Below are 17,695 nucleotides of genomic sequence, written 5' to 3' on the forward strand. Positions count from 1 at the left end.
TTAAATCTTCTCAGGATTGGCTGCAAATCACGTCAATAGCATTCTACATCTTGACAGCTACAATAAAGAGCGGAAAGTTCTCCAGTAATTAATGTGTAGCATCATGTGGGTGTAATGTTATTTTTAATTGAGACAAATATGCTGGAGCATGACGTATTAAATGAAACCTCGCTCCGTTTTCCATTCAGTTGTTAATGAAAAAAAAAGTATTGATTCACATTGGAAAAAAGTAACTCAAAAAAAGATCAAAATAAGGCCTTAAAAGTACCAAGACATGAATGTATTATTATTTTTCCCCCCGAGATGTGATGTATTTGTCTGGAATCCCTGGCATGGGAGGAAGAAGTTGGTGGTCCCAGTGCGTCACCGTGAGGCTCTCAGGAGCAGAGGGGCTCTGCAGAAAGCGTCTCAGTCACCAGTGAGGCAGGAGCAGCAGGAGCTGCTGCACGCAGCACATCCTCTGATGCGTTTTGCAAGCTTTTTCTGGCTGCATATGGCACGCGTACTGGAGATTTATTTACCGGCTTCGCTTAGCACCACACGATATATTCCACGAGGAGGGAAGATATGAAGCATTTTTATGCGTAATTAGAGGGAGGGGGGTTCTCTTTTATATATTTTTAAATTTTTTATTCTATCTCAGTTTTGTTAGATACTTTAAAGTATTTTTCCCTCTTCTTCTTCAATGTTTAATGTGTTTTTTTCCCAAAGCGCACAGAGTTACAACCTCCCTCTGTCATGGAAAACCTCACGGTGGATGACATGACTCTGGAGAATGACACGTCGGTGCCGGACAACCAAACTCTGGGCGTTTGGACCGACTACTCTGTCGAATACAAGGTGGTCAGCGTGTTCCTGGTGTCCCTCATCTGCGGCGTGGGGATCGTGGGCAACGTCATGGTCATCCTGGTGGTCCTGACCACCAAGCACATGCGAACTCCCACCAACTGCTACCTGGTGAGCCTGGCTGCCGCCGACCTCATGGTGCTGACGGCCGCCGGGCTGCCCAACATCAGCGACGCCCTGTGCGGGCAGTGGGTGTACGGCTACGCGGGCTGCCTGGGGATCACCTACTTCCAGTACCTGGGGATAAACGCGTCCTCCTGCTCCATCACCGCCTTCACCGTGGAGCGCTACATCGCCATCTGCCACCCCATCAAAGCCCAGTTCCTGTGCACCTTGTCCCGGGCGAAGAAGATCATCATGCTGGTGTGGGCGCTCACCTCGGTCTACTGCGTCATGTGGCTGTTTCTGTCCGACACCAAAAAGTTGGTGTACGACAACGTGGCGCTGCTCACCTGCGCCTACAAGGTGTCCAGGAGCCACTACCTGCCCATCTACTTCACTGATTTCGCCGTGTTTTACGTGCTGCCCCTCATGCTGGCCACGGTCCTGTACGGGCTGATCGCCAGGATCCTCTTCCTCAACCCGCTGCCGTCCGACCCGAAGGGAGGCAGCAAGAAGTGGAAGAGGGAGGCGAGCCAGGGCGGCAGGATGGTCGGCAGCAGCTCCTCCAGCAGCACCACGGCTGCCTCCCGCAGACAGGTGGGCTCCTGTTTACTCTCTCTGTGTAATGATGTGGACGAGCTCCGGCAGGTGCCACAGGTCAGATGGGCAAACCTATGTTCCCAACAACCGGAAAGAAACGTCGACTGAAACGTCTCATCCTCTCCGGTGGCCTTTCGTATGTTCTTGAATTAGGGGGGGAAAGAAAACAGATGCGCAAAAGTTAGTTGAATGTATATCTTGTGACTCATTAAGAGTTTACTCTAAGCGGAAAAAGGCAAGACACCTAGAAAGTCAGGTGCACTAAAATAAAAAATAAATAAATAAATAGAGAGAGTAAAAAAAAATTAGCCAATAAAATGACTCCCACAGCCACCTCCAACAAAAAAGGGGAAATGTTTATTAATAACAAATTCCGACCATGTTAATTTCTTTAATTTGTTAGCAAATCACGAATTAAGCTAAATTCTTGTAAAAAAAATGTCGGATAGTAATTCTCATTGGTGGAGTCTTGCAGTGAATGTCAATCCATCGTGATATGGATTGTACATAAGTGTCACAAATATACCGTCATCCCAATAACGGTGGGATAATATAAGGAGGTATATTACTGTAGATTCTAAATGTAATGCTCATGATGTATTGCTCATGAATTAATTGTTGAATTTTGATGCTAGCTACTTTTGTTTTGGCAAACTGTTCAAAATTAGCATTTTGGTTTGACCCAAAAATGTTTCAAAACGTCCATGGCTCTTATTTAGCATTTTTTAGAATAAAGCTGATGTGCTTTTAAGCCTTATAAAATAATTCATTAATATATCAACATAATAACTTTGAGAATCTATCATAAAACTTGTGGCTAAAAAAGTTTCTACGTTAAAGTTCCATCTGGTTTAGCGATAGCGCTTATCCTAGGTTACACTCAGACTATTCTGCCAAAAGGAATTTTGGAGAGAAATAAGTATGTTTGACATTAAAATAATAGAATTTTGAATAAAATGCATTAGTTTGTTAAGGTAATATTTTATAATGCTCACATTCTAAAAACTTTAGCAATTGTTTTTTGTTCAGAGTTTTAGATGCATTTTTATATTGTAGCTAAACATAGTTGCTCAGTAAAAGTTAAGAGCCATTATACGACCTGTAGTTGAGAAAGATTCAGCAGGAATAGAAGTTTGTATGTATCTTATATTAGCTTAGCGACCGCACTAATGCTAATACCGAATCTGGTAGCAAGCTGAGCTCCTTGATCCTGATTAGCTACATGCTAATGAACACATCTTAGCTGAGGTTGTCAGGGAGAGACTTTACATACCACATTATTAGAATGGAAAAAAAAAATTATCTCAATTTCAGTAAAACATTTTTCTCTTTATCACACACCAGTTCTTTATCTTGCTTCTTTTTGACGTGGATTGCACCCCAATATTAGCAAAAATGATCCTGATCATTTCAGCTTAGCTAATTTAGCTGGTTGTAGTTTAGCTGTTTATTTTTAACACTGTCCTTTAATATGGATTAAAAACTTCCATGCAAATACTTTATCTTATTCAAACGGCATGTTTTATAAGTACAGCAGAGTGATGGGTGAAAGATGCCCATATGCTAATTGTTATGAGATGATGAGATGAGATAAATAAACTTGACTTTATTTTTTACTGGCTTTGGTTAAACTGGGGTAGGAAATAAGGCCAAACATTTTAAATTTTTAATATATGCTGGGCTAATAAAGAAAATGACTCCCTGACCTGAAACAGCAATAAAAATAGGTCCATAAATGTCAGATCTTGCAGGAACATACCATTAAGTTCACCCTCTGATTAACTACATTAGGCACATGTAGTGTGCCTAATGTAGATCTTGTAGATATTGTGATCTTGCATATCACAATATGCAAGATCTGTTTTAAGCATAGCAAGTGACATGCAATATAATTCCTTTCATACATTTAATTTTAAATTACCACTTTTCATTCTCCATATGCGATCTTTTTTACTTTATAGTTTTTCCTTTTTATTTTTTGTTTGTTTTCAAATGATTTTTGACAAGAAACAGGGATTCAAAAAAGCTCTTTATGAACAATCCGCCAGGATGTTATATGCAATAATCAAATCTACTATCACAGACGAAGGAAAATGTGTTGAAACATCAATAATTTTATTTTGTCCCAAATAAATAAATAAATACAAAATAACTTTTAAAAAATTGCATATCAGGACTCTGACAGGAGAAGGCCATCCGTTTAGCTGTGCACAATTATTTTGAAGTTTCCACTTGAAAAAACATCAATAAATCCAGGCGGTAACACAATACCTCAGCTCTAAGCCAAAACGACTTACCCTGGGCTTTTTGGATAAGGTCACACCTGGGAGAATTTAAAACACAATAATCCCTCCCATATGAACGAGTTGCAAGGGGATTTTAAAAACGAAACACCCCAAATGTACACTTTGAGATAGGATGGAAGATAGCAATCAGTTCCTGAACAGTGATTTTACTGAACCTTGATAGTCCAATTCTTCAGCACCAATGCCATTTCTATTTTAGTCACCACTTGTTTGGCTTCTTTTCCTGAAGGCTGTATGCCATATTTGCAAAGACAGATAGCTGAATGAAGTGTCAGCTAAAAGAAATAGATTTTTTTTTTAGAACATTTTATTTTACATCCTTCTGCTTTCTAACTTTTTGATATCCAGCTGGAAGAACTGCCACAACCCAACCACAATCCGCCAATTTTACTTTGGTCTAACTGTAATCTGTCATTTGAAAACTAAACCAGGAGGCATTGTTCACTTTCAGAAAGATTTTATACACTCAAGCAAAAATGAATAAATAAATAAAAAATTCAACCCAGTTACACCAAATTACAAAACTCACATTTCAACTGCAGGAACCATGGGGCTGAAAGACTGCACTACAAAAGGTAGCACTTAATTTCTGCAGGAATTTTGGATGCATTTTGTGTAGATAGAGAGTTTACCATATAAATGTAAACTACAACATACATTCTTTGTTAACTTTAACTGTAATTAATATAAATAATTAACATCGCTCAGTTAAAAGAGAAGTGATTCCTTCATCTAAGGCAACATTTCAACTTTAAACATTGTTCTGAGGCATGACTTTTGGTTATAAACATTTGAATTCTGATTGCAAACTGTGCACTTCAGTAAATAATCCTACATGCATGACTTTGTGATTAATTCTTCCGTGTGAATAAACAAGGAGCTAGCTCGCGTTGGCTACTCAGCAGGTGCAAGACTACCGTTAGCTTAGGTCAGGGGTCTTCAACCTGTGGCTACTGGAGTCACATGTGGCTCTTTAGACAGCTAACTGTGGCTCTTAGTAACTTGCTAATAAACTGAGCAATATCTTAAAATGTGAATACAATAAGGAAGGATCGCTTCAGCAGTTTTTCCGAGGCATCTTCATGCATAACACAAAAAAATGACGTTTGTAGCGTAAGGATTCCTCTTTTCATCAAGTCATTTTTTTGTCACTATCACGCAAAACTATGTTCCTTGTTGACGTAATTTTACATAAAACTAAATGTCCCATTGAAGGAAATGTTCAATCTCAAAACAAAAATGTTATTGTTGCTATGTAGTTTAAAAAGGCTAAGCAAATTTCTTGTATAGATGGCATAAAAACAAGCTAGCATGTTTTAAAGAGTCATGTTGCGTTTGTGACTCTAAGCAAATTGTAGAGGTGTAAAGGTTGCAGACTGTTGCTTTAGGTGAACAAATTTATTATTTTAGTTTGGACTAAAGTCATACTGGACACCCCTTAAAACCTAGTTTTACCATCCTAATATGTCTTTTATTCCTTACAGAGTATTGAAAATGTTTCAACCTGGACATATCTTCACTTCTTCTCTAACAAAACCAACTGTGCCACAGTTTGTGAGCCAGTCTTTGGTTAAAACCACCCAATCGCCGTTCCAGCATTTGTGAGGCTTTAACATTACGCCAGCCCATTTTTCTTTTCTTTTATTTTTGGTTTCTATTTTTGACTTTAAGTGATAAGACAGTAGTGTAAGTTCAAAGTATAAATGCTTTATATTTGTCATGTTCACTTCCTCTGCACACACTGTTAGGAGTTAAACCCTGGTCCAAGTCTATCATTTTATCCTTCTTAAAAAAACCAAACAAAAAAAAACACTCCTCCAGTGGTGTGTCGTCTTTATTTTATTTTTGCCACTCTCCTTAAAACGAAGCAGAAAGCTGGAAGGGCAAAGACCCACCAGGCTGTCTCAGACAGTCAGCGGCGGGAGACGTTTGTTTATCAGATGAGGTTTGACGCCTTCCTGGAATGAAGAGGGTGGGGTCCCCTGAGGGAGCTCCAGGCTTAGCTGGATAGTCAAATCAGTTAACCCCAACTCAAACAGGCTTTACGCTGACTCTTTTTTTCTCTCCACCATCACTTTAGCTGACAAATTCTGTTTATCAGCATTAATGTGCTCGTGGTGGACACGCACGGCAGTCCATCCCAGCCACGCAACGACGTTACTTGAAGGTCAAGAAGTAATGAGGATTTGCCTTTTACCTGTGTGCGTTTATGTGTTCAAGTAAAGGATCTACATTAGAAGTCAAATGATCTGCTTTTAAAACTTTCTTGATGAAAACCGTGAGGTTGATTGCTTGTGAGCCTTTTAGCAAGGGATCCATATATCAGTGTCCTTAATTTCCCCTGGATAAATACCACTGAGCAGATGCCGTAGAGATCCACTGGCTCACAAAGGAACAAAGAGGCCTTGATTGAGTGGCCAATCAGCTGAGACACAAACAGAGCAGTGCTGAATAATTACAATACTTTCCTCCTATCACTACACCACATTGCACAGCCTCTATAGAGTTCCTTATCAATGTCATTTGCTGAGGTGATATACATATATTATTAAAAGCTGCTGGATTAAAAATAAATAAGCCAATTTGGGTTATTTTGCCAACAAAGTGTAGGTTAAAATATGGACGGGGTTGAATAAAAAAAAAAAAGTAGAGTTGGTTTATTGGTTCGACTCAGCCTGGACTTGGACATGCTTCTCCAAATTCATGAATGTCACACTCGATTAGACAGCCATATTGGTGCTATTTTTAGTCTAATTCAGTTCCCTCTGTGAGATATACAGTTTTCCCTAAATCTTGATAGGGGAAATAGCGTTGGTGTGTAAGACAAAACGGTTCAGTGCAGTTTTTTGTGTCCTTACAGTTCCTGACAGATAAGTCATCTGTGTATTCCTTAAAAACGAGCACCATTGTTGGTTTTATTCTCCACACTGTCACATAAAATGGTGAAAAACATTCCCCTGGTGTGGACCAAGAGATATCAAAGGAACAGTTTTTTGAAGTCTTCATCATAATGACATGGAGGGATTGGAGTAATTGCGTGTTGTCAAAGGCTTCGGCAAGATTCCGGATAAGAAAGAGAGTCCATTCTACGTGGAGCAAACATTCCAGGAGAACTTAAGAAGGGAAACTGAAAAAGTGACCTACTGCTCCGTCTTTTCAAAGATGGTTGGGGAGGTTTTTACTGAATGAGCGCCAGAGTTTCCAAGTATATCATACATGTGCAACACTGCTACAATACCAGCACAACACACACTCTACTGTTGCAGCAATTACCATTAGTAACATTCTATATAGTCTTCCTAAACTAGGCAGGTGCTTCACTCACCTCAGCATGCTGAATTCCTGAAATTGAAAATGGCAGCAGGCTCTACTTTTTGATCATTTTGGATAATTATCAGACCACTTGGAACTCATAGAGCACTGAAATCCTAAAATGTGATCTTTTAATGTGAAAAATAAGACAGTGATGTCTTATTTGTGTGGAAGTGTGTGGAATTTCCACAGCCTCGACTCCAGTGTGCAAGTATTATTCAAACTAGAAGAAAATCAAGGTGAAACTTTTATAAACACTTTCAACTGCACATGAGTTAGATAAATTGGCTTCACATTACATGCTTAGTTCAACACCTAAGCATAGACACTGATTCAACAAACACTTCTGAAAGAATGAGTCGCTCTCTAAAGGTATGTGAAATTTAAGCTTTGTGCCGTGGTCGCAGTTGTGAAATTTAACCACGACTAAAGAAATTCCACAGTCTGCTTTTGGTGGAATTAAAACAAACTGGAAGTGATTGAGAATGACAGCAACTCGGTCACGGTGAGGGAGCCCATGTGAAACCTCAGAGAGGGGTCAGCAGATGCTGAAGGCACATGGTGCATTGTGAGGTCACCAACTTTCTGCAGTGTCAAAAAACTACAAATTTACACATTTCATGTGGCCGTCACATTAGCTCTAAAGCAGTGCAAAGAGAGCTTTGAGGAATTGGTTACTTTGGCCAGAAACTGCATTTAAACCTTACATCAGCAGGGCCATAGTGTAAAGCAGGGCAGCACTGGAGCAGTGGAGATGTGTTCTCTGTAATGCTTTTCCTTTCTGGAAATTTAATGGAAAAATCTGGGTTTGTAAGAGCCAGGTGACTTGCATGACTTCATTGTTTCAGGTCTAGTCATGATGAGGGGAGGGGCTGCTTTACAGTAGTTGAACTTGGTCACTTAGTTCAAGTGACAGTATCTGTTGATGCTTCTGCATATTAGGCTTGTTTGAACAATTTCATGGACTCGACTCTTTGGGAACAGTTTAGAGACGGCCCCTTTCCTGCACCAGTGCATAAAGCCGGGTCCATGAGGACACGGCTGAGTGAGTTCAGGTGTGAAAGAGTTTTGTGCACAGGGTTCTGGCTTTAACCCAATAAAATAACACCAGTGTCTGACCTCACAAATGGGCTTCTGGACCAAAATGTATTGAATTCACTTCTACACGTTGTTGAATATCTTCCCAACAGACTTGAAGTTCTTTGCAGTTGCAAAGGGTCAGGGTCGATATTATATCGTTCCCCTATGAATGAAGACTATAATGTCATGTCTTAATGTAATTTGCAAACAATTGGCAAATGAAAACATCTATCTAAAAAAACAGTATATCTAAACGGGCAAAGCAGGAGACATAATGCAGCAAATTTGCAGCAGGATGTGCTTCTAAGTATTCACTGTTCAGATAATTTATTTATAAAAACTTGTCTATATCATTTATGTGCCCTTTAGCACTGGTCTTTTACATAAAACCCCCATTAAACAAATTCATTTCTGTGGTTCTGACATGATAAAATCCAAACAAGTCAAGAGTTATGCTCTTTACGCATTCTGTCATTCATTTAAACCTACATCAGTGATGCACTTTCTATTCTAACTCATTAAAAGCTGTCAGATGAATTAAACATTTGGTGGTTTATTTTTCCGTTTTTTCTTTGTTGTGAAACACTGAAAAAACAGAGTATTGGTCACTGGCTATATTCCTCACCACATTATCATTCCCCAGACATGCATGTACTGTACTTCTGACAGGACCAAACTGAGTAAAAGGCATTAGGATGACGGGCGGCATACCTTTTTACTGATAAGCAACTCCAGTGTACCTTGCTGTCAGTTACCTAAGCTGTGTGCTGCATAAAGTCAGAATTTTTTTCCCAAGGACAGAAAGTCCTTCTTTGACCTCTTTCACCAATCGTCACAGGTTTTTTTGCTGTATAATAACCAGAAACATGTGATACTGTCCAGATATCTTTATTTTTAGTATTTTTTACCAAAACTGTTACCTTAGATATAAATTCAGTTTCTGTGTGAGTTCATCATTATTTAAAATGTACTTATTAGTTGAACAGGAACCAATAAAAAGCTTAGTCAGATATTGAGGATGTTAAAAAATTGAACATGAAGTTGAGTCCGTTGCCTTAAAGCTAACTTTTTAGTGTTTATTTAACATAAAGTTATGAGGAGAAAGTGGTGCTATAGTCTAATATCCGAATGCCTGCTGACGACATGTTCAGGTGAGTGAGAAAATCTCCTTTTGGACGTCTGGTAGTGTAAGAAATCTACAGAGAAGGACTTGAAAATTAGTCAAATACATTCAAAATCTGAACTACTGTGTGATTGTAGACCCAGTAAATTAAACAAAATCATGTAATTTTGAGAAAAAGAACAAATAAATATTTGGTGTAAATGGCATTGCTTTTCAGATATAGCGTAATAAATAAACCATTATATTTTTGGGACATATACTTAGCAAGTGGACATTCATTTTCCACTGGACATTTCCGCTACTTTACTCACTACCTGACATTTTATACACAGAAGTCGCTAAAAGTGGACAAGATATGACATAATGTAACCAATTTTCCTCAGGTAATGTTACACAGACGTTGTGTTTTGAGGCATCAGAAAAAACATTAGTCCGCTCACAGGTTAGCATGACCTAGTCAAAGGTCAGGCCTAAATCCCAGTTAATGGTTACACGCACTCTCCAACCATCAGGACTGAGTCTGAGCTATTTTGTCAGATTTTTGTTTCTAAAGCTAATTTGAAACCCACTTATGATTTTCTTTCCACTACACAATTACACTTAATTTAAATGTTTGGTCTACCAAGTAAAAGCCTCAGAAAATGTATTTAGTTTGTTTATTTAACGAGACAAAAACTAAAATGCCTATGGGGTATTATAGCTTTTGCAAACTACAAGCTAATGACTTACTTCAGATACTATTTACAGGTTGTAAAATTGGAATTACTGGTTTTATTTTCTTGCAGCTGCTCACTGGAGGGCATATTTGACAGATTTTCCATGAATTATCCCACTGCCTGACAGAAACAGTCAAAGCAGCCAGAAGGAAACCCTGAAGGACTGTTCCAATTTGCATACGATTGCTTAAGAATGAGAACAGTGGGGTGTGTGTGAACGAATCAAGATGAGACGAAATTGCATTTTTAGGCGTCAGAGGGCATAACTGGAGGCATCAGGGATGAACCGAACGCGGTGCCAGAAAGTTGCCGGAACAACCAGCAGCCAGTCATTACAGCCAATCAGGAGCATTAGGCACAGAGAGCCGGGCATTATCGACACCTGGCTGGATTTGATAGGACAGGCTTAGATGAAAACACATGGTTTTAAAAAGCAACTGGATGTGTGGGGCTAATAGATGCAAGATGTTGCAATAAATAGATATGTGAGGACAAACATAATGTGGGTCTGGGGTCTTCACATCTACAGTGTCCACACCAAGGAAATAATACCATTATAATGTATACCAACCATTAATTCCAGTATCACAGATTATTTACATTCTGTTTGGCAGACACTGATTATTATTGTTTTATTTTAACAGTTAATGTAGTTAATTCAGTCTCCATCAGACTGGCTGGAGAGTTATCTGTAAACAGAAATTGACAAGTCTTGCCATTGATTTTAAAAAGTTACATTTCGATCAATTTGACTGGAATGCCTTCCTTCTTTGGTGTCTTGAAAAGTTTAAAGGGGCTTCTCCTTACAACTTTCTTTCAGCAATGTTGTTTTTTTTTCTTCTCAGTCTTCTTAAACACCAACCTTTGTGGAGTGTAAAACTATCCACTGTCTCGTCTGTGGATCTCAGCTGAGTTACCGTGGGCCTACTGCCCTTTCCTCCGATGAACTTTCTTCTATCAGTTTAGGTGTTCAGCCTTGTCAGTCAGTTGTGCCATACTCTTTGATTGGGTGATGGATGGATGCCTTTGAAACAACTGGTGGTTTTAGATTCTTCTTTTTAACAAAAGTTGGAAGCCATGAGTGTTTTTCCTCCACTTCACTAATATGTACAACTTTTTGTTGGTTTGTCACAAGCAAAGCTCTTAAACACTTTGAGGTTTGTGGTTTCAAAATGACAAAATTTGACAAAGTTGAAGGACTATGAATACTTTTGCTTGACATTGCACAGAATAACATTTTCTGTAACAGCACTATGTATAAAGAGACTACTTCCTAATGAGCAGATACCTTAGGTAAAATGTCTTGCTTGCCAATTTGGATGTTTCAGCCCTCTTCCTGTCCATTCTAACCGATGTTGACCGACTGATGTTTCTCCAGGTGACGAAGATGCTTGCCGTGGTCGTCATCCTGTTCGCCCTGCTCTGGATGCCCTACCGGACCTTAGTGGTGGTCAACTCCTTCCTAGGCAAACCCTACCTGGACACCTGGTTCCTGCTCTTCTGCCGTCTCTGCATCTACCTAAACAGCGCCATCAATCCGGTCATCTACAACGCCATGTCGCAAAAGTTCCGCACCGCCTTCAAGAAGCTGTGCCACTGCGGCCCCCAGCGCATGGAGAAACCCGCGTCCTACAGCGTGGCTCTCACCTACAGCGTCATCAAGGAGACGTCCAACGGGGAAAGCCCGGACCACTTCACGACCGAAATGGACGAGCTGCACTCGCCGTGCGACCAGTGCATGCCTGCCGGAAAGATGCAGTACGTGGTGGATGCCTCGCTCTCTGGCAGAGAAGTGAATGCCTGAGTAGAGACAACTTTTGCACCCAGAGTAGATATCAGATTCCAACTGAACGTATTGTTGAGTTTGGTTTGGTTTAAGTTGACGGCGCGCCGACATGTCCAGCTTGAGTTCTCTCTCTTGTACATATGTTGTTTGATGAAACTGAAGTCCATTTGCTGTCACGTTTTGTGGGCTTTGAATATTTTGCACACGATAAATTAAGAGAACAATTTTGCGTAATCCAAAATAGAGGGTATATGCAGTTATGCTTAGTTACTCCCAGAAAGCTTCATATGAGATGACTACAGGGAAAAACTGGAAGATTACTGATTAAAGGAGTTACTGCACACAGCAACTCTGTTCTATGATAATCCATCAATCTATTTTCTGTAGCCGCTTCATATTTGGAGAGTGTTTGTGGAGTACGGTGCCTAATATATGTGATATATAGGCAACAAAGGGATATAAAGAGAAACAGACATACACTCTTACCTTCGGGCAATTCAGACAGCCCAATTACCCCATCATGCATGTTTTTGGGACGTGTGAGGAATTTGGAGACACATGCACAGGGAGAACAAGCTAATTCCACACCGAAAAGACCCCAGCTGCACTTTGAACTGAGGAACTCCTTGCTGCGAGCCACTGGGCCACTGTGCAACGCTCTTCTGTAAAAAAACAGTCAAAATATTCTTTTGAAATAGATATTTAGAGAATCCACTGGCAAAATTTAGCAATGACATGACCAGTTTGGTTAAAGCTGGTCACCTCTTTACCCTATCCTGCCATTCATCTCACACGATGAATGGATTGATGACTATGGTTGATATAGAGGTGATTGTATGGGACTGGGGGCCTTTTTATGTGATGTTTCAGCCTTATTAACAATCGTACTTTTCAGTCGTACTGCCACAACAGAAATCTTATTTCCCCCGCCCAATGTGTGACAATTCCTCAGCTTCAGATAAAACAGTAGGACCATTTGCAGATGCCAAAACCAGCACACAGGGGAGGAATTACCAACTATAGAATCAGAAATTTACTGGTTCCAAAAGATCATTTGCTTTAAATAATTTCTTCCAAATGGCCTCCAAATTGTCATTAGGCTACAGTTATTGCTTTTTGGAACCCAGAAAAGTTTGTCTTTAGTTTGTTTGATCCCCCTGTGGAGTGACATTCAGCATTAATCACCACAGTATGGGAGTAGTTTGTTCATACCAATGGAATAGTTTGCACAGATAAGTCAGGTGGTGTGTGGCTTATTTAACAAGAAGCAAAGATTTAAATCACTACATTGTAGGGAATCTCGTCTAAGCCTCTGAACTTTTTAATACACCCCTGAAAGAGTGTTGCTCAAGGCACTTATGCATTCACTTCCCTTTTCTGGGCACACAGTCTAATGTTTGACCTTAGGCGAACATCATTTACACACTCTGCACGTTTGATGCACCAAGCCAAGGGAAGCACCACTGCCACCAACTCTGCCTTGCAGATTTTTTTTTTTAACTAAAAAAAAAAAAATCAATTTCCAATAGATGCATTATTCACTGAGGTAATGAGAAAGAAACGCTGGAGCTAAAAGGAGGTGTGATGGATAATGTTTTATTTAACACAGAATCAGAGACGCAGATGTTGCGTTTTTAACTTCCTCATGAAAATGTAATGCAGAACCTTTCGAGACATTTTCATCAAGCTTAAAATTTTGATGTCTTGAAACAAATTAGCTTTGGTAGAATTTTGAGATGTAATGAATACTTCAGCTGGTTGAAAGTAATTAACTTTTGTTTTCTCCCTGTGTTAAACACAGAGGATTTTAGTCCATTGAAGTTCCAGTTAAATGTTTTGTCCATTTAGCTGAGATTGCTTTATTTCAACCAGTTAGCACCGTGTCAAATGGGGAAAAAAATACTAGACCACGGAAAAAGTTCACAAGCATTCATCATTGGTATAAAATTTTAATCAAATTTAAGGCTTTGGAGGATGTGTTTGACTTGTTCTTATTCAAGAATGATCACATAATAAAAAAAATACAATTGGCAGCACCAATGGACATTTTTGTGGCTTTTTCAAATCCACAACAGGACAAAATTGTACCTAAACATATAAACAGAGAAATAAATTTCTTAGAAATATCCATTTGCTTTGAAATCACTAAAAACTTAACCGTTGACACACAACTTTGCACAACAGAAATGCAAACACATTGGATCCCAGCAGCTCCACTCCATTTCAGCAACTCATCTGAACAGTCCTGGCTCAAAATCCATTCAGTGCGATTTTAACAATCCAATTCAAAACAATATTCATCAGGAGAAAAGTCTTTTGTGACCGTCTTTAGGTGCAAAGGCTTTAGAGTTATTTGGTTTGGGAGCGAATTTACAGAGCCAAGTATAACTCCGCAATGCCGCCGACGCATTTTCAAGGTAGACGCTCTGATGTTTGAGGAATTTAAATGTGTCGATGAAGCTCCTGTATCTGCAACATCAAAGTTTTAAAGCAGAAAGCAGCTGTTATCTTTTTCAGTAAAAGCAACCTGCTGACAGACCAATTACAGTGGTTGCTTGGTTGAACGATGCGTTTTTACACCATTTCTAAGCTGTCAGTGCGAGTATGAACTGATGGAGGGAGGCGTCCAGGTTCAGGTCTGTCAGGGACAAAATAACCTGGCAAAACCCCGTTAGTCAGTGCTTTGGTTGGTAAAAAACAAACTAGTGGCTAATATGGCGGATAGTAAAACTAAATGAAGAAAAGACATAAACATGCAACCGCTGGAGGATATACGATGCAACGTAACGAGACAAAGTGAACAATAGCTGCTGAATACGTTTGCTTGGGTCAGATCTTTAACAGTAAGAAAATATTTTGTTTGTTTTTTACGATCTCTGGCTCAACAGAATGCAAGGTATGTGTTTTCCTCAAGGTTTTAAAAACTTCCCGAAATGTCAAATACAGTAATAGGTACCAAATGTTTCTCTTAGTTTCGACATCAAGCTTAAAAAGTTTGTACTGTGACGACTTCATGTCAGATTCATAAATTTTTACCAATACATTTAGTTAAATCAATTTTTTGTTCATTTGAGAATAAAAAAAAAAATGCTTGAAGCACAAAGGACAAAATCTGATATTGTTTGCAAACGTTTCACTGATGAAATCCAAGTTTCTGATTCAATACTCATATCTCGAAGTCACTATCATACAGACGTCATATTTCATTTTGCAACCAATCTTCAACTGGGATTCGACTGGAGTTTTAGAATTCGTCCCTCTTTGCATTTCCCGCTCCTCCACCTGAAGCCATGTAACCTAAATTAATCCAAACGTACACCGGCGTGACATTTTAATTTCGCTTCCGGAGGCAGAACGCAGATGTCGAATTACGTGACCTTTAACGATGGACTCGGCAAAGAAAGAGGTGGACGCATTTAAACACTCACTTAAACTTGCTGTGTCAATTTAGAACCACCTGAATGCTAATGATTCCCGCAGGGAGTTGCTCGATTAGTCCTCCGACGTGACAGACAGCCTCGACGTTGCTTTGGTTGCCATCAAGTGCACCGGCGTGTGGAGAGCTTGTTGCTGCAGCGAGGCAGAAACGTGTTTCTACTGCTGCTGCATTAAGTCGTTTTATTCAGTTTCAATTGGCAGAATGCAGCACCTTTTCTTTGAGTTATTTGTTCCAGGAGTCTCCACAAACCAGTGACGGCACATGTAGAAAGCAGCAAGATGGCTTGATGAAACCCATTGATGAGGTAGCTTAAAAAATACATTTTGAAAATAACCTATAAGCAGGTGTTAAACATACTTCTCATTAGTGCTGATCTATACTTCATATTTTGGTATCGATCCGATACCAAATAAAGTATCGCCGATATTGATTGATACCAGTACAGATACTTATTGTTTAACTATGAATTCATCAAACATCAGAACTTTAGGCAATTTTGTGTTTTTTTCTTTTGGATTTAAAAAAAATAAAAACAAATCTAGGACACAATTTACACAATCTAGGACACAATCTGTTCATAATTCATCTACACAATGTGTTTCACTTAGTAACTTTAGTCATTAAAATCAAACACATTTTCAAGAATATTCTAATTTGTTAAATATGACCGCATAGTCATGCCTGCTTGTTGAGGAGGAATTTCACACTATCTCTGAACTTCTGTTTTGTGTGTTAGCGAGTTGAACACCCTGATGAGTGCAACATGATTTGTTAAAATTGTCATTACGTTGTGTCAGTATAATCTGAGACAATGTGTGAAAAGATCAATCTCCTCCACGTCCTCCCTGAGCTACTCTTACTGTCTGAAGAAACGCACCGCTCCCGGTCAAAAGCAACCAATCAGAGCCAGGAGGAGGGTCTTAGCGCTGCCACTCATGCTCGTGTACGTCCACTTGATGTTGATGATGACAATGATGGAGAAACAACTTACCATTACAGGAAAATTGTTTAACTACAGTCATTGGTGGCCATGGTAACTAGCATTAGCATTCGTGGTAAAATGCATTATGGTGAGACCCTCTTCCTGGCTGTGATTGGTTGTGTCTGACAGAGCAGGGTATTTCTGCAGTTGGCTCTGGGATATAAAAAACTTTTTTTTTTCATAACAGTTACAGATTGCTTCTCTAAGGAGGGATTTTGGAATCTGTCTGAACTTGAAAAGCTGCCTGGTAAAAACAACCCTGGGTCAAAAATGGATCGCCTAACCCAGGGTTGGGGTAACTCTGCAGGGTTGCAGAATGGGCTTAACTTAGCTGAATGGGTTCAAATGAAAGAAATTTCAGCTTTTTCATCATGTGGATTAACTTTGGTGAAGTCAGACGAGGTCGTATCATTGACACATTAAAATGTTTTGACCCCATTTTTGTTTAAAACAGCCCATTTTCTCTCACCACAACATAAACCTATGAAATAATGGTGAGGAACTCTGCAGTGTCTGCATGTGACCTGTCTCCAAGAGAGACCAGCTACTGAAAGGGACACACTTTAAAATGAACAGCTGTGTTTTTTTTCTCTTTTGTTTGTGTGTCTATATTGTAAAGTTATTTGAAAACTTTTGTGCCATGCAATGTGAACTTCATGGAGTATTGTACTTTTAAATGTGCCTGAAAAGAAAAGGAAAAAAAAACAACAACCCTGTTTCGATCATTTCTTTAAAAGTGTCTCAGTGCAGTGGGTGAAAGCTAGATGCTAAGGTAGAATAGATGAGAATATTTGGAAACAAAAAAGCTGTTTCAAGTCTGTGGTTTGTAAAGTACCTCAGAGGTTCATGCACATTTTGTTTTCTGTTCGTTATTATTAATTTTTTTTTCCTACTTTTGACAAATAGCAAACAGCTGTGATTGGAGATATTTTGTGTTCTGCATGCAGGTTGCTGCAAAAAACACACAACTTGCAACACAGGCACACACATACACACCATGTGGGCAAATCCAGTGACTTTTTGCACGTTTGTAGTTTTCCTCTGCTGCTTCATGGATTGTTTGAATATTTTGTATTGTTTATTTGTCAATAATAAACAGTAATTACATCTGGCCGTGGATGGTGTGCGAGTGTTACATCCTCAGAGTTTCTCTCAGCGTTTCGGCTCTCCACACCTACACCCACTTCTAAGTCATTACCGGCAGTCGGTTCAGCCGCTGAATCATCCAAGACTCCGCCATGAATCAGACGCAGAGCTGCTCCAGGCGAGGACCAGCCGGCGGGGAGCATCAATCACTACGGCTGATGGCTTCACTTTGGAGTCACTCAGCATGTGGTGGCCTGACTCCAAACAAATTCATCTTCTTAAAGCTTTGGATGGGCCTCCTAAAAAGGAGCTGTGCA

General features: G+C 39.6%; 1 protein-coding gene across 2 annotated transcripts; it reads left to right on the top strand.

The window, feature by feature from the left end:
* Positions 1–300: 300 nt before the first annotated feature.
* Positions 301–17,405, top strand: trhra (thyrotropin-releasing hormone receptor a). Of its 2 annotated transcripts, XM_016679061.1 has the most exons (3): positions 301–584; positions 712–1,545; positions 11,464–17,405. In XM_016679061.1, the coding sequence occupies exons 2-3, from the start codon at positions 739–741 to the stop codon at positions 11,887–11,889; spliced, it is 1,233 nt and encodes a 410-aa protein (XP_016534547.1). In that variant the 5' UTR covers positions 301–584; positions 712–738; the 3' UTR covers positions 11,890–17,405. The 2 variants fall into 2 exon arrangements, with proteins under 2 accessions (XP_016534547.1, XP_007563707.1); XM_007563645.2 differs by having other exon boundaries at positions 302–1,545.
* The last annotated feature ends 290 nt before the right edge of the window (positions 17,406–17,695 follow it).

The sequence above is a fragment of the Poecilia formosa genome, unplaced genomic scaffold (genome assembly GCF_000485575.1).
Source record: "Poecilia formosa unplaced genomic scaffold, Poecilia_formosa-5.1.2 Scaffold0, whole genome shotgun sequence".
In the NCBI taxonomy this organism is placed as follows: Eukaryota; Metazoa; Chordata; class Actinopteri; order Cyprinodontiformes; family Poeciliidae; genus Poecilia; species Poecilia formosa.